The sequence below is a fragment of the Amphiura filiformis genome, chromosome 5, assembly GCF_039555335.1.
Source record: "Amphiura filiformis chromosome 5, Afil_fr2py, whole genome shotgun sequence".
NCBI classification, from domain to species: domain Eukaryota; kingdom Metazoa; phylum Echinodermata; class Ophiuroidea; order Amphilepidida; family Amphiuridae; genus Amphiura; species Amphiura filiformis.
In genome coordinates this window covers 59,006,727-59,032,157 of record NC_092632.1, presented here as the reverse complement: position 1 = coordinate 59,032,157, position 25,431 = coordinate 59,006,727, and the positions used below count along the sequence as shown (strand labels likewise).

Sequence of the window (25,431 nt, the reverse complement as noted above, 5' to 3'; positions counted from 1 at the left end):
ATTGGAGCAACTTCATAATTGACCTGACCTTTGACCTCACTTGACCTTTGTGGTTTTATACTCCCCCAAAGTGTCAGGGATCATTTTCCCCGACTTACAGCCTCATTGGAGCAACTTCATATTTGACCTGACCTTTGACCTCACATGACCTTTGTGGTTTTATACTCCCAAAGTGTCAGGGATCATTTTCCCGACTTACAGCCTAATTGGAGCAACTTCAAATTTGACCTGACCTTTGACCTCACTTGACCTTTGTGGTTTTATACTCTCCAGGTGTCAGGGATCATTTCCCCTGACTTACAGCCCAATTGGAGCAACTTTAAATTTGACCTGACCTTTGACCTCATATGACCTTTGTGGTTTTATACTCCCCAAGTGTCAGGGATCATTTTCCCCGACTTACAGCCTAATTGGAGCAACTTCAAATTTGACCTGACCTTTGACCTCACTTGACCTTTGCTGTTTTATACTCCTTAAGTGTCAGGGATCATTTTCCCCGAGTTACTGCCCAACGCGGAGCAACTTGGAATTTGACCTGTCCTTTGACCTCACATGACCTTTGCGGTTTCATACTCCCCAAGTGTCAGGGATCATTTTCCCAGTTACAGCCCAATCGAGCCACTTTAAATTTGACCTGACCTTTGACCTCACATGACCTTTGTGGTTTAATGCGGTCATATTTCAACATTTTACTTACCCCTCACCCCTTATTCACCATTATTGCGTCATCTGTAGAAACTATATAGTGGGATTATTGATTTTCATAAATGCATCATGGGAAGGCGTGATGCAGTTTTAGCCAAGATATCACCCCCCCCACACACACACACACACACCCCACCCCACCCTATAGCCATCAGTGGAAATGATGTAGCTGTTTATATCTAGCATACAGGCATCACATCACAAGTTACACTCAAGATATGTAACAAAATTGGCATCTGAACATACCTCAGTTTGTTTCGTGTGAATCGCCCACTTGCGGTTTCATACACCCCAACTGGGCTGTTACAGTTGAAATTCATACAACCTCTCCGGAAGACATTATCTTAATCTCCCACACAGGGCGTGTGAATTTCGAATGGGCCTACCTCAATGGGTGACTCCGTTTGTAATATTCACTCCCTGTGTGGACGATTCCAGTCATGTCTTGCATGAAGGGTGTATGGATTGCAGTTGGAATAGCCAAAATTTACACGTTTTGATGTATGGATTGCAGCTGCAATAGCCAGGCAGCGACTGGTATGATAGAGCCGGCAACTGGTGAAACCGCCCGGCCGTATGACATTTTCCACACGGTTGACGATGGAAATTTACTGAATTTAGAGAATGCACGGCACTCACCACCTGGCAATAGACGAATCCAGACAAAATTTTACACGTTTTGAAGCACAGACAGCAGAACCATTGCTTGTGGTTATCTCTTGTTTATCAAAACACTAGACTAGATGTCTCCATGTTTTGCCCCTAATTATAATGGGGGGTGCGGCACATATGAGGCAAAAATGACCATTTTTGACCCCTGTGACCCCTGGATGACCTCCGATATTAAAACATTTTAAGACTTTTGTAGCCACTTACCCAATACGGCTTGGCTATGCGTTTGGTCCACATCCGATCACGGATGTAGCACTAGTAGTCAATTGTGAGAAAGAAAGAAAGAAAGAAAGAAAGAAACTAGAGCTACTGTGGCTCACGAGCCACGAATGTCAGGCGGTGATTGATTCTGATTAGCATCGTTTGACCGTAGACCTCGGGTAAACTCATGCTATACTCCCCAAGTGTCAAGGATCATTTTCTGCAAGTTACAGCTCGATTGGAGCAACTTTAAATTTGACCTGACCTTTGACCTCGGATGACCTTTGCGGTTTTATACTCCTGAGGTATTAGGGATTGTGTTCCCGGAGTTACAGGCTGATCGGAGTAACTTTAAATTTGACCTGACCTTTAACCTTGGATGACCTTTGCAGTTTTATACTCCTGAAATGTCGGGGATCCTTTGTCCTGAGTTGCAGCTCAATCGGAGCAACTTTAAATTTGACCTGACCTTTGACCTCTGATGACCTTTACGGTTTTATACTCCTCCAGTGTCAGGGATTGTTTTCCTGAGTCACAGGCTGTTTGGAGCAACTTAATATTTGACCTGACCTTTGACCTCGGATGACCTTTGCGGTTTTACACTCCTGAAGTGTCGAGGATCATTTTTCCTGAGTTGCAGCTCAATCGGAGATAACTTAAAATTTGACCTGACCTTTGACCTCAGATGACCTTTACGGTTTTATACTCCTCCAGTGTCAGGGATTGTTTTCCCTGAGTCACAGGCTGTTTGGAGCAACTTAATATTTGACCTGACCTTTGACCTCGGATGACCTTTGCGGGTTTTACACTCCTGAAGTGTCGAGGATCATTTTTCCTGAGTTGCAGCTCAATCGGAGCAACTTAAAATTTGACCTGACCTTTGACCTCAGATGACCTTTATGGATTTATACTCCTTAAGTGTCAGGGATTGTTTTTCCTGAGTTACAGGCCAATTGGAGCAACTTTAAATTTGACCTGACCTTTGACCTCGGATGACCTTTGCAATTTCATATTCCTCAATTGTCAGTGATCATTTTCTCGGTGTTACAGCCCCATCCGATTAACTTTGAATTTGACCTGACTCCCCCCTCCTCCCCTACCCACGCTGCCCTCCCGCACTTTCCCATATAACCAAGCAAAAGTGCATTCCTAACACAGTTCCCGTGCCTATTACTTGGTCCATATAGCCCCCCCCCAAAAAAAGAAAGAAAATCTTATGTGAGATCCACTGTCAGCTATCTTCCCAAAACCACACCACTGCCCCTACACAAGACGATCTCTGACATGTTCAGTTTGGTCTAGACTGTGGTTAAGATTTAATATGTTGAGACTTTAAAAATATTTACTATGCTTATCTCTTGTTATCAAAACAGCAGACAAGCTGTCTCCCTGCCTAAGTTATCTGCTAAATTGCTGCCTCTAATGATAGCTGCTTCATTACATTTCACAAATATTTTCACAAAATGACCCCTATCAAGCCTTACATGAACTTTGACCCCAATCTGTGGTACAACTTATTTGAAGCTTGGGCCAGCGGTTCTTGCTGACCATGTTTGGTGGCCATAGCATGTCATTTAAAGGAGCAGTAGCATTTTTAAGATTTTCACAAAATGACCCCTAATAACCCTTATGTGACCTTTGACCCCTATCCGTGTAGAAGTTATATTAAGCTTGGGTCAGTGCTTCTTGTGGCCAAGTTTGGTCAAAATTGGTGCAAGCATCTGGCACTAGTAGCATTTTTTGGTTACTACTAAAGAAGAAAGAAAGAAAGAAAGAAAGAACTAGAGCAACTGTGCCCTTTGCAAGGGCACGAGGTAAGTTAGGCGTATGACTGTGATGACATCATCACGCAGCAATACTGTGCAACGTTAAATTTGACCCGACCTTTGTCTTCGGTTGACCTTTTCGGTTTCATATTCTGAGCAACGTTAAATTTGACCTCGGATGACCTTTTCGGTTTTACACTCCCAAGTGTTAGGGATCATTTGCCGCAAGTTGCAGCCTGATCGAGCAACTTTAAATTTGACCTGACCTTTGAACTTGGATGACCTTTCCAGTTTCATACTTCTCAAGTGTCAGGGATTATTTTCCCAATTGCAGCCCAATCAGAGCAACTTTAAATTTTACCTGACCTTTGACCTCGGATGACCTTTGCGGTTTAATACTTCCCAAGTGTCAGGGATCATTTCCCCGACTTACAGCCCAATTGGAGCAACTTTAAATTTGACCTGACCTTTGACCTCACATGACCTTTGTGGTTTTATACTCCCCAAGTGTCAGGGATCATTTTCCCCGACTTACAGCGTAATTGGAGCCACTTCAAATTTGACCTGACCTTTGACCTCACTTGACCTTTGTGGTTTTATACTCCCAAGTGTCAGGGATCATTTTCCCCGAGTTACAGCCCAATCGGAGCAACTTGCAATTTGACCTGACCTTTGACCTCACATGACCTTTGTGGTTTTATACTCCCAAAGTGTCAGGGATCATTTTCCCCGACTTACATCCTAATTGGAGCAACTTCAAATGTGACCTGACCTTTGACCTCACTTGACCTTTGTGGTTCTATACTCCCAAAGTGTCAGGGATCATTTTCCCCGACTTACAGCCTAATTGGAGCAACTTCAAAATTGACCTGACCTTTGACCTCACTTGACCTTTGTGGTTTTATACTCCCAAAGTGTCAGGGATCATTTTCCCCGACTTACAGCCTAATTGGAGCAACTTCAAATTTGACCTGACCTTTGACCTCACTTGACCTTTGTGGTTTTATACTCCCCAGGTGTCAGGGATCATTTCCCCGACTTACAGCCCAATTGGAGCAACTTTAAATTTGACCTGACCTTTGACCTCACATGACCTTTGTGGTTTTATACTCCCAAAGTGTCAGGGATCATTTTCCCCGACTTACAGCCTCATTGGAGCAACTTTAAATTTGACCTGACCTTTGACCTCACATGACCTTTGTGGTTTAATGCGGTCATATTTCAACATTTTACTTACCCCTCACCCCTTATTCACCATTATTAAGTCCATCTGTAGAAACTATATAGTGGGATTATTGATTTTCATAAATGCATCATGGGAAGGCGTGATGCAGTTTTAGCCAAGATATCACCCCCACACACACACCCCCACACCCTATAGCCATCAGTGGAAATGATGTAGCTGTTTATATCTAGCATACAGGCATCACATCACAAGTTACACTCAAGATATGTAACAAAATTGGCATCTGAACATACCTCAGTTTGTTTCGTGTGAATCGCCCACTTGGGGTTTCATACACTAACTGGGCTGTTCAGTTTAAATTCATACAACCTCTCCGAAGACATTATCTTAATCTCCCACACAGGGCGTGTGAATTTCGAATGGGCCTACCTCAATGGGTGACTCCGTTTGTAATATTCACTCCCTGTGTGGACGATTCCAGTCATGTCTTGCATGAAGGGTGTATGGATTGCAGTTGGAACAGCCAAAATTTACACGTTTTGATGTATGGATTGCAGCTGCAATAGCCAGGCAGCGACGGGTATGATAGAGCCGGCAACTTGTGAAACCGCCCGGCCGTATGACATTTTCCACACGGTTGACGATGGAAATGTACTGAATTTAGAGAATGCACGGCACTCACCACCTAGCAGTAGACGAATCCAGACGAAATTTTACACGTTTTGAAGCACAGACAGCAGAACCATTGCCTGTGGTTATCTCTTGTTTATCAAAACACTAGACTAGATGTCTCCATGTTTTGCCCCTAATTATAATGGGGTGCGGCACATATGAGGCAAGAATGACCATTTTTGACCCCTGTGACCCCTTGGATGACCTCCGATATTAAAACATTTTAAGACTTTTGTAGCCACTTACCCAATACGGCTTGGCTATGCGTTTGGTCTACATCCGATCACGGATGTAGCACTAGTAGTCAATTGTGAGAAAGAAAGAAAGAAAGAAAGAAAGAAAGAAAGAAACAAACAGCAAGAAAAAAATAAGTTAGGCTGCACGCCTAACTTAAAGAAGATTTGAGAGCTTCACAGTATATCAGGCGGATAAATCCGCCTGACATAACTAGAGCAACTGTGCCCTTTGCAAGGGCACGAGGTAAGTTAGGCGGATGATTGTGACGATCTGATCAAGCAGCAATACTGTGCTGGATAGTATTAATTTTAATAAGACTGTTTCATTAATTGCCGTTTTAATATACCTTGATCGTGGAAAGCTGGCATTTTGAAAACTTGACCTTTGACCCCTTAATGACCTTAAATGAATGTCAAAATATTTAAAACATGTTAAGAATGTCATAAGGATCATTGCATTTAAATTTCAGCTCAAATGGAGCATTTTGAAAAACTTGACCTTTGACCCCTTTATGACCCCTTAATGACCTTAAATAATTTTTAAAATATTTTAAACATGTTTAGAATGTCATAAGGATCATTGCATTTAAATTTCAGCTCAATCAGAGCATTTTTGGTTAAAATGAACTTTTTTGACCCCTGTGACCCCTTGGATGACCTCTGACGTTAAATAAGCCATAACTTTTGTAGCCAGCTACCCAATACTGCTTGTGACTGAGTTTGGTCGAAATCCAATCAAGGATGTGGAAGTAGTAGCAAATTGTGAGAAAGAAGAAAGAAGAAAGAAAGAGGAAATGGCAAGAAAGAAATAAGTTAGGCTGCCCGCCTAACTTAACAAACAGCAAGAAAAAAATAAGTTAGGCTGCACGCCTAACTTAACTAGAGAAACAGTGACCTTTGCAAGGGCAAGAGGTAAGTTAGGCGGATGACTGTGACGATCTGATCCAGCAGCAACACTGTGCTGAATGGATAGTATTAATTTTAATAAGACTGTTTCATTAATTGCCGCTTTTAATATACCTTGATCGTGGAAAGCTGGCATTTTGAAAACTTGACCTTTGACCTCTGTATGACATCCTTAATGACCTTAAATGAATTTTAAAATATTTAAAACATGTAAAGAATGTCATAAGGATCATTGCATTTAAATTTCAGCTCAATTGAAACATTTTGAAAACTTGACCTTTGACCCTCCTTATTGCCCCTTAATGACCTTAAATGAATTTCAAAATATTTTCAACATGTTTAGAATGTCATAAGGATCATTGCATTTAAATTTCAGCTCAATTGAAGCATTTTGAAAAACTTGACCTTTGACCCCTTTATGACCCCTTAATGACCTTAAATGAATTTTAAAATATTTTTGAAATGTTTAGAATGTGATAAGGATCATTGCATTTAAATTTCAGCTTAATTAAAGCATTTTGAAAAACTTGACCTTTGACCCCTTTATGACCCCTTAATGACCTTAAATAAATTTTAAAATATTTTAAACATGTTTAGAATGTCATAAAGATCATTGCATATAAATTTCAGCTCAATTGGAGTATTTTGGGTTAAAATGACCTTTTTTGACCCCTGTGACCCCTTGGATGACCTCTGACTTTAAACAACCCATAACTTTTGTAGCCAGCTACCCAATACTGCTTGTGACTGAGTTTGGTCGAAATCCGATCAAGGATGTGGAAGTAGTAGCAAATTGTGAGAAGAAAGAAGAAAGAAACAAAGAAAGAAGAAAGAAATGGCAAGAAAAGAAATAAGTTAGGCTGCCCGCCTAACTTAAGAAGAAGAAGAAGAAAGAAGAATTGAGAAGAGACAGCACAAGCCGACGTTTGACGTCGGCTTGTAAATACCAAATCTGAGCCTTTACAAAGCCCTAAAATCTCAGAGCTTCCGGGGGCGCTGGACCCCCCGCGGCTGGGGTTTTCACACTGGACCCCTCCAGGGGCCTATAAGCCTGTATGCGTTCGGTCGCGCACGTGCTTCCCCGCAAAAATCCTCTCTTAACATGTTGGCACTTCATGATCACTAAAATGTTCCAGTTGGCACTTCAAATAAACTAGTTGAGAAGGCCTGAGTCAGATGATCAATCAAACAACTGATCAAGCAATCAATTGATCAATTTAATATTTTGCAAACTGTTAAAATACCTCTATGATGTCATTTTATCGAATGCTAAAAATTCATCTTCAAGTTGCAGAATTCAACAGGTTTTTTTCTCATGATTTTGTCAGTAACTTAGGTAGAAAGAATCATGGCGGATGATCCAGGAAGCAGTATGTTTGAAGCCTGGGACGGAGACAGTCAACCCAGTGAAGATGCAGGTGTTGCTGCTGAGAGTACTACCCAGTCAGAAGGTATCCCATCAGCCAGTGAATCTATTACTACGGAGTCATCATCAATTACTAAAGCATTGGATAGTGCTAGTATCAATGCTAATGGACCAGGCAGAGAGCATCATGGGAAGATGTCAAGGAGGGATTTATTGGCAGACGAGATTGAGAGACTTTCCAAGGAGAAACTGAATGATGTTATGAAAGATAAAGGTATGTAACATACATATGCGTAAATACCGACAAATGTTGACAGCAATTAACACACTACTTTAATCACCTGCAACTGCAAGGACTGTTTTAAGGTTTGCTTGATATAAGTGCAGACTGGCTCTAAACCTCCAACTGCAGTTGTCGTTCATAATGCATTTTTATGCTGTTTTTGATCTACTAGTAACTCACTCCACTATTAATGGTTCCGGTATGTCTGCTGTTAAACATATTTCTCATGTGTGTGTCCTTGTTTGTCGGTGTTTACAAACACACATACACATGCCCCACACCCTTACCTATGCTGTCGGCAACAGCAGACATTGTGTATTGCTATCAACCCGAGGATGTTTGAATCATAATGTATAATCGGCAAACTGAGGACTAAAATGGTAAGAGTTTTGTGTTTGTGTAGCTCTGTATAGTATATAGCACGAAATACGCCTATCCAGGACACCTACCTACCAACCCTAGCAGAAATTCTATACAGCAAGAAGTGTATCAAAAGTGTATCAAAGTGTATTAAAACTGTATCAAACAGCAATTTAATACAGTTTTGATATACAAAGGCTGCATTGAAAATGTATCAACTGAAAATATAAGGTATCAAAACTGTATCAAATACCACCTAACTGTATCAAAAATGTATCAAAAGTGTATCAAATTTGAACTTAGTTAATTTTGGCCATGCTTGTGGTGTATCAAAAGTGTATCAAATTGAACTTTGCAGTTTTTCAGTGTATGTAAAGTGTATCAAAGTGAACTTTTTGGTGCTAGATGTATATCAAAAGTGTATCAAATTGGACTTAGTCAAATTCTGGCTGCATACAGTGTATCAAAAGTGTATTAAATTGGACTTTGCCTGTTTTTTAGTGTATGTAAAGTGTATCAAATTGAACTTAGTTAATTTTTGGTGTCTAGAGGTATATCAAAAGTGTATCAAATTGGACTTAGTCAAATTCTGGCTGCATACAGTGTATCAAAAGTGTATTAAATTGGACTTTGCCTGTTTTTTAGTGTATCAAAAGCGTATTAAATTGGACTTAGTTTATTTTGGGTGGCTAGAGGTATATCAAAAGTGTATCAAATTGGGCTTTCATAAACTGACCTTTTGTAGTGTATCAAAACTGTATCAATAACTGATCACATGTCTATAGATAATGACTCATCATTTTCAAATTTGCCCATGTGGCATGTATGCAGTTAACACCAGGATTTGCATTTGGAAATGTACTGTATTTTAGAGCAAATTATGGTGTTTTATTTATCATGATGACGATATACAAACATGCTTGTAGACTGCACATTAGGTTACAATGTAGTTGTAATCAGGGACTGTGATTAAAGAGGAAATATCTGACTTTGTTCTGATAAGGTAAGCTTACTATATATTATATATAGGGCCTCAATGTATATGTATTAAGCATGAATATAGCACATGCCTGTATAGTATAGATGTTATTGGTAGTCTCCACAGCAACCAGTTTGGTTCCGCTCCCTCCACACAAACAGTCTGCCAATTGCCACTTATAACGCCGTTTCTGATTAGCTACACGATTGTAGCCGTAGCGCTGTACATACGGGAACTTGATTGACCTCAGTCAGCTGGCGAGAATGCCTCGAGATGGCGGGTCAAACCAGGCCGTTGCAACTCATATGCTAGCGCAATACAAAAAGGTGGCGACAGCGTCGGCTTTCCCTGTGTATTACCCTGCACTAACATGGCGTCCAATGGCGTCTCCCGGGCGGCGCCATTTTGGAAAAGTAAAGAAAAATGCTGCTGCCACCACGATAGCTACGTAAAAAAATATGCGTAGTGCTGTGGAGACTTACTTTAACATGGCGTCACGAATATGCTATTTAAAGAAAATGCTGCTGCCATCTACGTCCACATGTTGCAAGCGTGACGATCGCCTGGCCTCACGTCGACGAACGGAGTTTCAATTCCATCGCACTACGTGCTCTATATACTTATTCTATGGTCAAACTTGCTCATGAATAATAAAGTAGCTGTCTAGCCGATCGACCAATTGAAAGCTTTGTTTGACGTCAAGCTGGATGACGTCGGCAGAAAACCGTTAGCGAATCAAAAAGGACCAGTTCGTGATCATTGGCAGACTGTTTGTGTGGAGGGAGCGTAACCAAACTGGCTGCGGAGGAGACTAATGTTATTGGTAGCCTTTTTGTCTCTTTATTGAGGGTAACAACTTCAGTGACAAGCACTGCATTCCAAGCAGGCCTTCTGATGTATGTATGTTCCATTTTGGTTGGGTTTTGCTTCTTTTTTGCAAGACTTTCTCACACATTTATCCTATTGCGTTGTAATTTTGAGCGTTGATAGGGAAAGTGCATTGAGCTGCTCCGTGATGGGGAAAGTGCTAGAGGTCAGCATTAGCAGTAGAGGGCAGTGTTGAATTTGAGCTTGATTAGACTAATTTCAAAATTTGACCTTTGACCCCTTCACTTTGGGGTCATTAATGTTTGCAAATATGTTTAGATCATGTACGGATAATTCTTGTTGAATTTGAGCTTGATTGGACCAATTTTGAAATTTGAAAAACTGTATCAAAAGTGTATAAAAAACTGTATCAAAAGTGTATCAAAACTGTATCAAAAGTGTATAAAAAACTGTATCAAAAGTGTATCAAAAAACTATCAAAAGTGTATCAAAAAACTATCAAAAGTGTATAAAAAACTGTATCAAAAGTGTATCAAAAAACTATATCAAAGGTGTATCAAATGGCATGTATCAAAAATAGGGCGGTCCAGCTGGCCAGCATTAGAATTGGAACGCTGATTTGATACAGTGACATATTTGATACACTTTTGATATAATTATGTATAAAATGTGTATAAAATGAAAGGATAAGAATTTCAATGCTAATTTGATAACAGTTTAAATTGGCACGCTGATTTCATACAGTGACATATTTGATACACTTTTGATATAATTATGTATGAAATGTGTATGAAATGAAAGGATCAAAATTTCAACGCTAATTTGATACAGTTTAAATTGGAACGCTGATTTGATACAGTAACATATTCGATACACTTTTGATGTAAATTATGTATGAAATGTGTATGAAATGAAAGGATAAAAATTTCAACGCTAATTTGATACAGTTTAAATTGGAACCCTGATTTGATACAGTTACATATTTCATACACTTTTGATATAATTATGTATGAAATGTGTATGAAATGAAAGGATAAAATTTGAACGCTAATTTGATAGTTTAAATTGGAACGCTGATTTGATACAGTTACATATTTCATACACTTTTGATATAATTATGTATGAAATGTGTATGAAATGAAAGGATAAAAATTTCAACGCTAATTTGATACAGTTTAAATTGGAACCCTCATTTGATACAGTAACATATTCGATACACTTTTGATATAAATGATGTATGAAATGTGTATGAAATGAAAGGATAAAAATTTGAGCATAAATCTGATACAGTTTAAATTGGAACCCTGATTTGATACAGTAACATATTCGATACACTTTTGATATAAATTATGTATGAAATGTGTATGAAATGAAAGGATAAAAATTTGAATGTTAATTTGATAGTTTAAATTGGAACAGCTGATTTGATACAGTTACATATTTCATACACTTTTGATATAATTATGTATGAAATATGTATGAAATGAAAGGATAAAAATTTGAACATAAATTTGATACAGTTTAAATTGGAACCCTCATTTGATACAGTAACATATTTGATACACTTTTGATATAAATTATGTATGAAATGTGTATGAAATGAAAGGATAAACATTTGAACGCAAAATTTGATACAGTTTAAATTGGAACCCTCATTTGATACAGTAACATATTCGATACACTTTTGATATAAATTATGTATGAAATGTGTATGAAATGAAAGGATAAACATTTGAACGCAAATTTGATTTGATTTTTCCCTTCCCTTTCCCCCCTTTCCCTTCTCTTTCCCCTCTTTTCCCCCTTTCTCTTCTCTTTTTCCCTCTCCTTCCCTTCTTTCTCTCTTTTCTCCCCTTCTTCTCGTCCCCATTTTTCTGCTTCTCTGTCCCCATTTTAGGTGTCCGGGGGAAGTCTGCCCCCTACCCCCGCTGGCTACGCTACTGCATAAAACTTGTTGTTCTTCGTCAGTGTAATAAACTGGTCTGTTCTTTATGTTTTCAGAGCCAGATCATTGGAAACGCGAGATCCAAGTGAGAATGGAACGTGAGATAGACCAGAGAGTACGCGATGCATTGGAAACCCCACCATTAGAAAGAATGCAGAGAAATAAACAGAAGGCTAAGATGAGAAAATTACAACAAGATAAACATGGCGAAAAACAGGACAAAAATAGGTTAGTGTGAGACTGCATATGGCAGGGATATACCAACTGAGGAAGGAATGGGGGACAAGTTGTCCCCAGCTTGAAATACTATTTTGACATTAAAAGTACACATTTCTGTACACTTTGCATGCACATGTCTAGATGAAGTCAACATAGTTAAGTGAGTCAGAGCAACCATCCATGACAATATTGGCAAAGTTGCTCCCACTTCTAGAAATTTCAGGGTTTTTTTTATTACGATATATTTAAAGGCATTCTTGTCTTATACGACATGTTTATTTACCTTTCTGAATAAAATACAACTGCTACTATAGTGAATAGGTTTACTCCATGACATTTACTGTATACCTTTATTCCATCACATGTGATATAGGATGAATGTCCAAGTCTGAATCAGATGAGTTCCCTATGAAAATCAGTTCCCCATATCTACCTTTGTGCCATATCGGGAAGGGGCCTGTTATTTTTTTTTTTCAGAAGAGGGTTATGAATATTTATACAAAAAATAACAGGATCATAATTATTTTACACCCAAAATAAGGGGGTCATAAAATTATCAAGGTTGTGACTATCAAAATTTCTGTGTGCAATCTTTGCGGTTACAATCAAAATTGGTGCACATATTCCTTGAACTTACATTGAACTTACATTGCTACCCACACCTTCTTGCCAAATAGAAACATTTCTTGACCTTTTGGGAATAATATGTTTTGGATCTGTTTAAGAAGAGATGGGGGAACTGTCATAACATTTTTCAACCTGAGATAGAGGGGTCATTAAAAATTTCAACAACCCGCATGATAAAGAATTGACTCCAGTGACCAACATTCATTCTAAAAAAATGACAGCCGCCTTGGTTCCTAACAACCCCTCCCATGCAACTTGTAACTTACATTTGACAATTACGATCATGCACTTATTTAATAGTTTGTAAACACTAAGAGAGACCGTGTTTCTTTAATGTTCAAAATGTTATTTTCACTTTCTCTTTTCAATTTGCAGGTCAATATCACTTGATGAATGTAATTCATATGCCCAGATTCTACCAAGCCTTCGTAACCAACAACCTTGGAACAAAGTAGACAGTAGTTTCCGTTACTATGAAACGGACCAATCCGAGCCAGGTATTGGTCCCCATGATAGAGACTCCTCATCTAGAGCGGGTAGTTCTGGTGTAAGACAATCAAGAGCACCTGGTGCTTGGGGTGATGGTACTGCAATGAAACAATCAACAACATCTACTGAAATAAATAGGTCATATATACCGGGACAGGACAAGTCCGACGACGAATCCGACGAACTGAAAAGAATATCTGAAATTCGTAGGAAAACTTTCCATAGATATACAGCAGAGGGTTTTAAAGAAGCTCTGAGGCAAGGCAAATTGAAATTGAAGAAACTTGGAAATGGGAGATTTATGGATAAGAATGGTGTTGTATTGACGTTGGACGGACCATTCTGGCCACCGGAATGTGGGCCGTTGTATGGTAAACCAGAACATGTGTATCAACAAAAACCGGGAAAGGAGCCACTCTCAGATGCTGGTGAGTATCAACAAAATACTAGTAAGTCTGTGAAGGCCAAAGACTACTACAGACTATTCACAGCATCACCCATTATGGTGTTAACGACCCATTCAGTGGTCCAAAAGTAAAAAAATTATAATTATTTATAAATTGCTTAAAAGTGAAGGATAAGTCATTGAAATTGTCATTTGGTATGAGATGAAATTGCTACGCACAAACTGCATATTTTTACTATCATTCACAGAAATGCGAAGACACACAATTAATACTCTTATCGTGTAACAAACAACGGTAACATGAAGGCATACAAGTTAGCGCAGCGGTAGTTCCCTCGCTTTGCACCACTGAGGTCCCGGGTTCAAGCCCCGGCGCGACCCAAGGACTCATGTCCCGGGGGGGCCACTGTAGTGGTGAAGGGGGGTATCAAGCGCGTCCGTGGACTCTCAAAAGCACCCTAAACAAGTATTTCTGAGACTGAAATTTTCACCCCTAAACAAGTATAAGTAGCACGATTTGCTACCCTAAACAAGTAGTTGTCTTTCACCCAACCCTAAACAAGTAATTTATGCAATTATTACCCCTAAACAAGTAAACACACAGAAACAGGTACTTTTAATCCTAAATAAGAAGTTGCTGCCTTCAGGAGCTTTTTGTCGATGTGCCGGCGGCTCTGCATAGCCAGAGTCTGGTTCAAGAAACATGTCATGTTAAAGCTTACCTCACAGGTCATGCAGTATGTCCAATATTCTCAAGATTTTTGTGCCAATAATTTCCCCTCTTTGGATCACAGGTCCAACCCTTTGGATTTAAATATTAGAATTTATTTTTTGGGATTGGGATGTACCCAATTCTCCACATTTCCAAGAATTTTGAACTGCAAGTCCAACGCAAATGACGACCATGGCGATTGCAAACCATACATTATGAAGTTGGAAGACAAACATGGCCAGTCTCGCTTGGTCTATTTCCTAATTTCGTCTCCATTTAAAACATCCTAGAGCATTAATTATCATGCTGGATTTAGTGGTAAATCCAACCAATCCTGAAACTCATCGATTGATACTAAAGGAAAGCCAGCAAATAGTTCCAAATTGTTCAATCGGCGTGTTTGTAAATACCCCGGTAAAATGTAACACATGTCAAAAGTTCGTTCACACAGCTTCAGCTTGTTTACAAAGTTCGTGGTTGCATTGGGCATGAATATTGATGAGTTTAAAGAGGTTCAGCCAATTGGAAAGTCTCTTATATTTTTCCTCATATTGACTCCACAGTTAAGAAAAAGGCATAACGCATGCTGATTGGTTGTATGTTCTGGCCAGGTTGTGACCTTGTCCGGGGACCTCGTGTTTAGTATGCTAGCTGGGCCAGTAGGGATCTGTCATCGCGGACAGCTGAAGGCTGGCTTTTGGGTGGGGTGTAGCATTGAAGTAGGGAGAAAAGACCACAGATTTTTCTTTCACTTTTCAAGAATGAAGGAGAAAGCACAAAATCCCAAACTTGGCAAAACTGCCCTAAGTACGTATTGAGCTCCAAAAACATACCCTTTTACATGAATTTTACATGAATTTGATACCCTATTCACGTTACGCACGTAACGTGCCCCAGTCTGAAAAAATACCCTTTTTACGTGAATTTACGGACGCGCCTGATACCCCCCCTTTACCACTACAGTGGCCCCCCCCCCCCGGGACGCATGTGCACTTGGTTTATCTTGGTTTTATTCCATGCTCGCTCTCGCAGGTTTTCTCCAGGATCTCCGGTTTCCTCCTGTGTCGCAAAAATTGGTGATTAGTTGTTTGGTTATCAAAAACTTCCTTCACCCAATGGAATTTGGGGAGCTGCACAGATAATTGGTGGATGTTTCAATATAAATGCGGATAGGTGTGCGCCGTTCGGCAGCAACCTAGTTGATGCAATCTGATTGTGATGATTCACCATTGCAGCAAAATTACAGCGCTTTGAGTCCTCTAAGATCTGGAGAAAGGCGCTTTATAAATCCAAAATTTATTTATTTATTATTTATATTACAATGCTGGCATGATCAGTCCTCATGAATATGTGAGAATTCACAGGATACAAAGCACAGGGACTTTGGCTGTTGGTGAATAGTCTGTAGAAGTCTGTGGTGAAGGCAATTATCAAAAATAATGTTTTTGTCTCGCCTGATAAGGCAGGAGACTATATAATCACTTTTCCGTGCAGATGTGTGTATGTGTGTGTGTATGTGACAAATTTGGTTAAAGTTTTGGTTAAAGTTTGCTTTCCGCCTATTTTCTCGGAGACTATGAGTCGTACGTTCTTCAAACTTGGTGGGTGGGTGAATCTTGACCCGAGACAGAACCGGTTTGTATTGGTTAGTGGGTCAAGGTCACTGAGGTCATCTAGGGGTCATCTGAGGTCAAATTAGTAAAAACTGTCATATGTCCATGACACTTGGTGGGTCCATTCAACATTTAAAGCCAAATTTTTGGAAGGTCATTTCGAGGTCACCAGAGGTCATCTGAGGTCAAATTAGTAAAAACTGTCGTATGGGCATGAAACTTGGTGGGTACAGTCAACATTTAAAGCCAAGTTTTTGGAAGGTCATTTCGAGGTCACCAGGGGTCATCTGAGGTCAAATTAGTAAAAAGTGTTGGATGGGCATGAAAATTGGTGGGTACAGTCAACATTTAAAGCCACATTTTTGGAAGGTCATTTCAAGGTCACCAGGGGTCATCTGAGGTCAAATTAGTAAAAACTGTTGGATGGGCATGAAACTTAGTGGGTACAGTCAACATTTAAAGCCAAATTTTTGGAAGGTCATTTCGAGGTCACCAGGGGTCATTTGAGGTCAAATTGGTAAAAACAGTCGTATGGGCATGAAACTAGGTGGGTACAGTCAACATTTTAAGCCTAATTTTTGGAAGGTCATTTCGAGGTCACCAGGGGTCATCTGAGGTCAAATTAGTAAAACTGTTGCATGGGCATGACACTTGGTGGGTACAGTCACCATCAGCCAGATAATCGTGCCCAGCCGATAACCGCCAAATTCATTTACCTCTACCAAAAGTAATTGAAAAAGCAGGTGGTCGCAAAAGCAGGCGAGACTCGTGGTTCGAGAACCGCCTTGTTTGATATAATTTTCACTAGAGAAGATAACATAAAGAAATGAATGAACTTCATTCATATCAAATGATTATCAGTTGGAAATGAAAAGAAACAAAGAATATGTATGGCTTAAGGCAAAGAAAAAAAGGTGCACAGCTTTAAAAATTCGCATTTTGGCATTTTAAGGTGGATGTTTTTGTGTTTGCTTTTGTTTTGCTTAAAAATAATGCAATTCATCTGCAAAGAGAGAGAAGTGGGCCAAAACTGAACAAAAATACACCAAAATTCATCTTTAGCCTTCACAAAATGCATATCGCTTACAGCTTTGTGCACAGTGAATGTGAAAACTTTCAATTTGACCAAACAAAATAACATTACAAATTGGACTTATTATTGCTGAGTAACAGTATTACTAGGGTTGGGCGAATCACCATAATTGTTTTGAAACAAGTAGTTTCCATGGCCAAATTTGCCGTAGAGCACGAATCTGCCAAAAATTTTGACCTCCGATGACGTTTGACCCCTGTACTATTCAAAAATTCAAAATGGCTGCCAAAATAGCATATTTTTGCTTTGTTTGTGGTGTATTTAAATAGATAAAGAGCTTCAATGTGTCTTTTTATATGTTTTGGGGGTTGAGAAACACAAATTTGACACTTTTGAGATGATTATCTGTACCTTGTACAAGTTCAGTCGCCAGAAATTTCAAAATGGCCGCCAAAATGACGTCATTTTTCTTGTAATAGCATATTTTGATCGATACGTGGCTTCAAATAAGTTTTTTTCATATGTTGTTTGATTTGGGAGCACAACATTGACACTTATAAGAAGAATTGGAGTACCCTGTAGGAGTTATCAGTTGACATAAATTCAAAATGGCTGCCAAAATGACATCATTTTTAGCATATTTTTACAGAAACATGGCTACAAAAAATGTATTTATCTATGTTTTGATGTTTGGGAACACAAATTAGACACTTTTAACTTAATTAGCAGTTACCATATACGAATTATGAGTTGCCAGCATTGAATATCATCCAACTTAAAGAAAACGGCTGAAATCTACTTCTCTAAAGAGTAGAAATTCAAGCAGGATTATAGTCTATATGTGTTTACATAGTATTTCATTGCATTTTGTAATTTCTAGTAACTGTGAGCAACCTGCATTTTGTATTTTACACTATGATATTTTTCAACAAAGCATCACTATCTGCTGAAAAGTTTGATTCTCGTTTCACAGCATTTTGAATGGATTGTCTCAGTTCTTTACACAGAAATTTCGCTATCTTCAAATCTATCGTTGACTTTCATTTGTCGGATTTGGTGAATATCTGGGCTAGTGTAACCCGGAGATAGCAACATTTGCAAAGCTTTTTCGGTTAAGTGTGCAAGGATATTGATAGCATCCTGTGTCACAGGGACTTGATGGTCCTTACATGCATCTAGAAGGTTCATGCTTCTAGCAGGTTTCTTCCTTTTCAGTTCTACTTTCTTCACTAGAGTTAGTCGCTTTGATATTTTAACCGTCTGCAGGTAATGACCCTGTCTCCTTAACATATGAAACACTGATGTCAGAATTTCTTGCCCAATTCCACTTTCGGCATTTTTCAGCATTGTTAAGTGTTGTGAACAACTGGTCCACCACCACCAGCCGATTCATTGTGACTATGTTTTTACGAGAATGGGTTTGAACTGGCGTGGATCCACCACTTGCTACCACAACAGAAAATTTGGAGTTCAGAAGCTGCTAAACATAACTACTGGAGAGAAAGTGTTCACCTCACCTGGATCTAGTGTCCATACATTGGCCCATATTGCGATTTCGAAGCTACTATCTCCAAGTCATGCAGCTCATCACTGCATATCCCTCTACAATGAATACACTTCATGGCTGGAGACACAAGTATCGACCATACTGGCTTCAAAGTGTTCACAGCAAATAGATTTGGTAGGATTGCTGAGATTGCAAAGAGTTCTTGTGTTGTCAGCAATCAATCATAGACTAGACGTCTTTGATGCTTTTGAGATATCAACTAAAATAAGTTAGTTTTTGGAGTGTCCACATACATTTGTTTACTTGTTTACCCAGGTTGGTCCGTGAGGGACACATGCTAATCCATGTGAAATCCATAGAATGTTCCAAGCTCATACAATAAAAATGCACAAGCCTGGATAGCCAGTGTAGGCTAATAAGATGCACGCTGGCCCAGATAGCTTTGATAAACAAAGCAAGAAATGGAAGAAAATAGCAAGGAAAAGGAGAAAGGTGAGAAGGCCACTCCCAAACACAATTGTACCGTTTTACTCTTAGCCCTTACTTCGTGAGAAAGGAAATTAGAATTTCAATCTTAAGCCCCGATGCAAAGGCTTAAAGAACAGAACGATCGGTTTGCATTGTAGCAAGTGGTGAAATTTTCATGCGAAGAACTGAGAAAGTCCATTCAAAATGCTGTAAAACCAGAATCAAACTTGTCAGCAGATATTGATGCTTTGTTGAAAATTATGCTAGTGTAATACAAAAATGTAGGTTGCTCACAGTTATTAGAAATTACAAATGCGATGATATACCTTAGAGAAGTAGATTTCAGCAGTTTTCTACAACAAAATTAAATGATATTCAGTGATGACAACACATAATTTGTATATGGTATTGATAATTATGTTAAAACTGTCTATTTTGTATTCTCCTACATCAAAACATGAATAAGGACATACTTGTAGCCAAGTATCTGTCAAAATATTCTATCACAAGAAAAATGACGTCATTTTGGCGGCCATTTTGAATTTCTGTCCACTGATAACTCGTACAGGGTACTCCAAATCTTCTTATAAGTGTCAAAGTTTTGCTCCCAAATGCAAATACATAAAAAAGACATATTTGAAGCCATGTGTTTATTGAAATATGCTATTACAAGGAAAATGACGTCATTTTGGCGGCCATTTTGAATTTTTGGTGATTGAACTTGTAGAGGGTACAGATAATCATCTCAAAAGTGTCAAATTTGTGTTCCTCAACCCCAAAAACATATAAAAAGACATACTGAAGCTATGTATCTATTAAAATATGCCACAAACATGCAAAAAGATGTTATTTTGGCAGCCATTTTGAATTTTTGAATAGTACAGGGGTCAAACGTCATCGGAGGTCAAAAATTTTGGCAGATTTGTATTCTACGGCAAATTTGGCCATAGAAACAACTTGTTTTAAATTAGTTTTGTAAAAAAAGCTCAGATTCGCCCAACCCTAGTATTACATATGTGAGCAAGTTGTATTGATTCAAAACAGGTTAAGTTTTATATTCTAGTTTTATTTTGGAGACAGTTAACCCTAACCAAACCAAACATCAAAAAACCTCAATTCACAAAGCATCTGCAAGCTCGGGTATCCTATGTGTTATACAACAGTCATATATGGGCTGGGCATGAAAAGTTTGGCTGACCAAGGTAGATCCCCATGGCAAGGTATGGCCATATGCGTGTCTGGCATCCAAAGGGTCCCCGGTTCAAAGCCGCACCTGAGAAAAAAATTTTCCCTACTTTCTTTCTTCCTCCTGCTGTCCTTCCCTCTCGCCAAAATAGACATGGGGCATTCGGGTTAAAAACACTAGCCAAAAAATCTACTAATACATCTGCAATGCAGCTTCAAGTTATGAATTACTGTTGGCACTCTTCAAAAACTACTTAAATTGGGAGTTGTTTGAATCCAAAAATGAATACCTCAGGCAAAATGTGGAATGTTGTTTTACCTTGTCTGGCCTGATTTGCCTCTGAGAACAAATTTGAGTGTTAGAGAATATTGATGGCTGTAAGAAGTGTAATGTTGACTTAGCATCGAGGTCACAGACAACAAATAAATATATTAGTATTAGGACACTTGTATCTTTTGATAATCTAGCATGTATTTGCCTTTCTACTAGTATGAGTTACAATATAGCAAATGTTGTGTACTTATACATGTAGACACCATGTAGATGCGCCTTACTTGTTATTAGGCATGTACTTAAGGATGCAACACACCTGGGTTTAAAATCAGCTTATCAATTATTTTGCAATATAACTAAGAAAATTAATCAAACACTTTAAATGGTAGGTCTCTATCTATGGTACCAAACATGTAACTCATAAGTCAAAGCAAAATATACTTGTCTTACAAAAAAAAATCACATTATAAATAAAGATGTTTTTTCTGAAGACTTTTTTTTAACCCGTAAGTACTCCTTGCTGATTGGTTACAAAAAGATTACTATGATTTATTGAGCCAATCAGCATCATGGTGGGTTAAGCTTAAATATTTAAAAGCTGTATTTTAATTGGTCACTCAGATGAATATATCACATAATGATCCAATCAGAAACACTATAAGAAAGGCAATACTTAGGGGTAAGATTTCAGATGATTCAACAAGAGCAACATTAAGCCTACCAAGTTCTCCAGTTACTAAGATCATATTGTTCTTAGCAACTGTCTTAGTGCACTATCACATTTAGTATATCTATGCAAATACTTAGTTGCTTGGTTTTCACAGATTATTTGTGTAGCATACATCATCATATACTTAGCTTATCATGAACACTTGGTTTATTACTTGTACACTAATTATTTAGTCATTATTGACTCTTGATATGTACAGTTATTTTTGAAATTGTGTATGATGATACATTTAGATATATATGCATGTACTTTCGGAGTCTGTCTTTCTCTTTGTATATTTCCTTTTTAGCTGATCACTTATAGACAAATTTATGAGGAAAAGATACAAGATATAAAAATAAGAAAAATAAAATAGGGTACTGTTGCAATCCAGTTGCCAGGAAGCATTAGAAAAATATGTTCCAGATATACAATGTTGAACTACCCCTAACATCCCCAAATCCACAAGCAGGACTTCAAATGGGAGGTCAATTCCTATCCTGGTGGTTTGGTTTAGTGAAGAGTTTGGAGGATCTGAAAGTGGGTCATAAGCCCTATTTATACGAATTTTCTAAGAAAATGTGACCCATTGCTGAGATCAAAATTTTTAGCCAAAATAAAAAAATTTTGCAGAGAAAGAACTTCCTAATCCTAAATTGTTACTTTGTCTCCTGTTTCAGTTCCACATGATGGTAGAACTGTCCACACTCAGCGGACCAATAAATGGTACCGGCCTTGGGAGCAGATTCAGGTGGTATATGACTCGGAGAGAACAACTAAAGGAACTGTACCACACCCGGTACCTGAGGGATGTTCTCCTAGCCTGCTATTTGAATCCAGATTTGAATCGGGCAACTTGCGACAAGCAAAAAGAGTGTAAGAGGATGTAGTTAATGGTTGTGTATTGTAACATTATGTTAGATTAATTAATAAATGCTGAGAATATGCACCCATATGAATTAATTAAATTAGTTAATTAACTAGTTAATTAATTAATAAATGCTGAGAATATGCACCCATATGAATTAATTAAATTAGTTAATTAACTAGTTAATTAATTAATAAATGCTGAGAATATGCACCCATATGAAATTCAGCGAGCTGGTCTTTCATGGATCTTAGGTGTACATTTAAGAAGGATTTGTATATACCCTTCTAAGTGGAAAGTTCCTGAATTTTGCTCAATGCTTGTATGAAGTAACTTGGCCCATCATGAATGATAGTCTAGAATCATTTTTTGTAAGGAGTACTGGAACTGGATGGGTTTTGTATAGTGCACTTGTGCGTGAGTCACGCCAAGCCCTGTGGCCAACCTAATATAGCAAAGTTATGTTGGGTGTTTTTTTTAGGGGGAGGGGCATGGTTTTGATGAATCCCAAACCCTCAAAAACTTGCAATTTCATAGTACAATGTTTTAAACTGTGCAATTCCTTTTGGAAATCCCACACCTAAAATCTCAGCTAAAATCTTAAGTGTGATTCTTGTTTGATTTACACCATCAATGCTATATATTAGTTTATATTTCTTTGTATTTACAGAGGGCAATTTGAGTATGACCTGGTTCTGAGGACAGATCTCTACACCAACAGACACACACAGTGGTATTACTTCAGAGTGCAAAGAATGATTCCAGGTGTTACCTATAAATTCAACATTGTCAACTTACTCAAGAAAGACAGTCTTTATAACCACGGTGGGTACAAAAGTAATAAAAAGGATTCAAAAGTCCTCCCTAAGACTTTTTAAAATAATTCAAAAAGTTGTAAATCTACAGTACTATTAAGCCTACAGCATTGTTTAAAAGTTGAATGGGCAACTTTCGAAACTGCATCTTTTCTTACTGCTTGCGTGGGAGAGCGTGGTCTAATGGTTAGGGTACTTGCCTTTAGTACATGAGGTCCCGGGTTCAATTCCCGTCGGTGGTGACTTGCTGGGATATTGACTGGGAAAAAAAATGTCTGAAATTAATTGGCAACATCTGTAGATTAAATTCAGACATTCGCTCTCCCCATGATTCATTTAGAATTGGGTAAATGTATCATGAAAGTACTCCATCCTTCGGAGGGGACGTTAAGCCGTCGGTCCCGTGTACAGAGAGCTATACCTGTACATGTATCTCGGAGTCAGTTTCGAAAAGAGTAGGGTGTTAACCCCTGACTGTTCCCAACCCGACCCAGTGTTCAAATGGACCCCAATGGAAATAAGCTTCAATAGAGGCTTTCTTGGGTTATCCAGGGTTGTCAAAGCCCGAACAAATCAAATCAAACAAAAAAATTGCATAATGATCAATTGTAACCGAACGCAACAATGTGTGACATTGTAAATTGGACCAGTTGGGTAAAACAAATGTGCTGCAAAATAAGTTTTTGATTTTGGAAAAAATTTAAGTTATTCTTAAAAGTACAAGGCAAACTTATAACTTGTGCACCTTTTATAATCAACAATTACGAAAGCATTTCTATCTACTCATTTCTGATTCCAATAAGTTTTCCAAACTTTCAAAAAGACATTTGTTTCACTCTATATATCCCATGTTCTGCTGGATTTGATTGCTAGTGTAACGAGAAATTGCAGCAGTTGACAACTGATAACTACCAAAAGACAAAAATGTAGGGATTGCAAAATAACTAATTCTCGATTATGAGAGGATGTTCCTTCTGTGTCAGCATACTTTTTGTAGAATAACACGACCAACATGAGGGAACCTTGAACTTGCCTAGCGACAACTGTGTGATTGGTCACTTCTCAAAAGCTGTGCTTGTGCCGGTCTTTGCGTAGTACGCTTGACGCAAATATATGTGCGTACCCAAGTAAATATGAAATATTTTGCCTATAGTATTGTGTATAATAACCAAGAACAATTAATAAATGATGTCATATGCTTTTCTTCCCATGCCAGGTATGAGACCACTTATGTACTCCGAAAAAGAAGCAGAAGTCAGCTCTGCTAGTTGGATGCGATCCGGTCACCACATCAGTTATACAAGGAACTATGGATTCAATAGGAATTCATTACTTCATCCTGAAATGATTTACTATGTCTTAGAATGGCAAATGGTAAGTTTATCCACTAACGCCTGATATATATCAAGTCATCATCATCAGTCGGCTGCGGAGCAGGTGACTACAAGCTTTCTCCAACTATTGCGATCTTGGGCAAGCGAAACAATTTTGTTTGGCTGCAGCATCCCTTCAGTATCTCCCAGGAGGTGCGGGACATACTACAAGTACAGTGTGCGCAGCCGTCCCGGTTTCCTCTTCCCATGTGGTGGAATATAAAGGGCATATTCTTTCACAGGCTCGCCATCTTCAAGACGCAAGTATATGACCGAGAAATTTGAGTTGATGATACTTGACTCTGGCAACCAGTGGAGTGGTGTTGGTCAGGTTGTAGATGGTTTCATTTGGAATCCGATCCACATGCTTGATGTTTAACATGACTCTGTAGCAAGATGTTGCAAAGACATTGATCTTGTTTTCCATGTCCTTGGTAATTACCCATGACTCGCACCCGTACAGAAAGACAGTAACACACATTGTCTCAAACAACTTGGTTTTTGTTGCGATTGGCAGGGACGGGCTTCTCCAATGTCATACTAGAAAATATATCAAGAAAAAATGACAAAATATTTGCCTGATTCATCATTTAACCACATCACAAAGGAAGCAGGCTTCAGGCAGAAATTACAAGATGTTAATAGAATGATGGTCATAATCCACTGCACACCACACAAACTAATTTGAGACATGTTCCCAAATATTGAGCAAAATGTCACCAGAGAACACATCACAAATCAATAGAAAAGAAAGGTAGTAAAGCTCAAGGAGATACTAGCTTTTGAATACCAAGTGAGATAGCTATATCCATCACATCTGCAGAATATAAATTTGACCAGAACTCGCAACTGAAATTTGCAACTTTCATCTCAATGTGGTTGTTGGGTTAGGTGGATGGGCTGGTTATGTGGGTCAGAGTTGGTGGGTTGCTTGATGGTAGGTGAGTAAGCTGGTATGTTTGTTGGGGGAGGGGGGGTGATTGGTTTGTGTGTTGGTTGGTTGTGATTCATCAATGAATAAAGCCAGT

The 25,431-nt window shown here is 38.7% G+C and overlaps 1 protein-coding gene across 1 annotated transcript in view; it reads left to right on the top strand.

The window, feature by feature from the left end:
* The window catches only part of LOC140152309 (uncharacterized), a 65,101-nt gene that overhangs the window by 3,692 nt on the left and 35,978 nt on the right, over positions 1-25,431 (top strand). Inside the window, exons 2-7 of the mRNA XM_072174611.1 lie at positions 7,673-7,984; positions 12,162-12,333; positions 13,327-13,868; positions 22,028-22,223; positions 22,886-23,040; positions 24,247-24,404. Coding sequence (XP_072030712.1) covers positions 7,693-7,984; positions 12,162-12,333; positions 13,327-13,868; positions 22,028-22,223; positions 22,886-23,040; positions 24,247-24,404 — 1,515 coding nt within the window. The 5' untranslated portion in view covers positions 7,673-7,692. The remainder of the gene's footprint in view (positions 1-7,672; positions 7,985-12,161; positions 12,334-13,326; positions 13,869-22,027; positions 22,224-22,885; positions 23,041-24,246; positions 24,405-25,431) is intronic.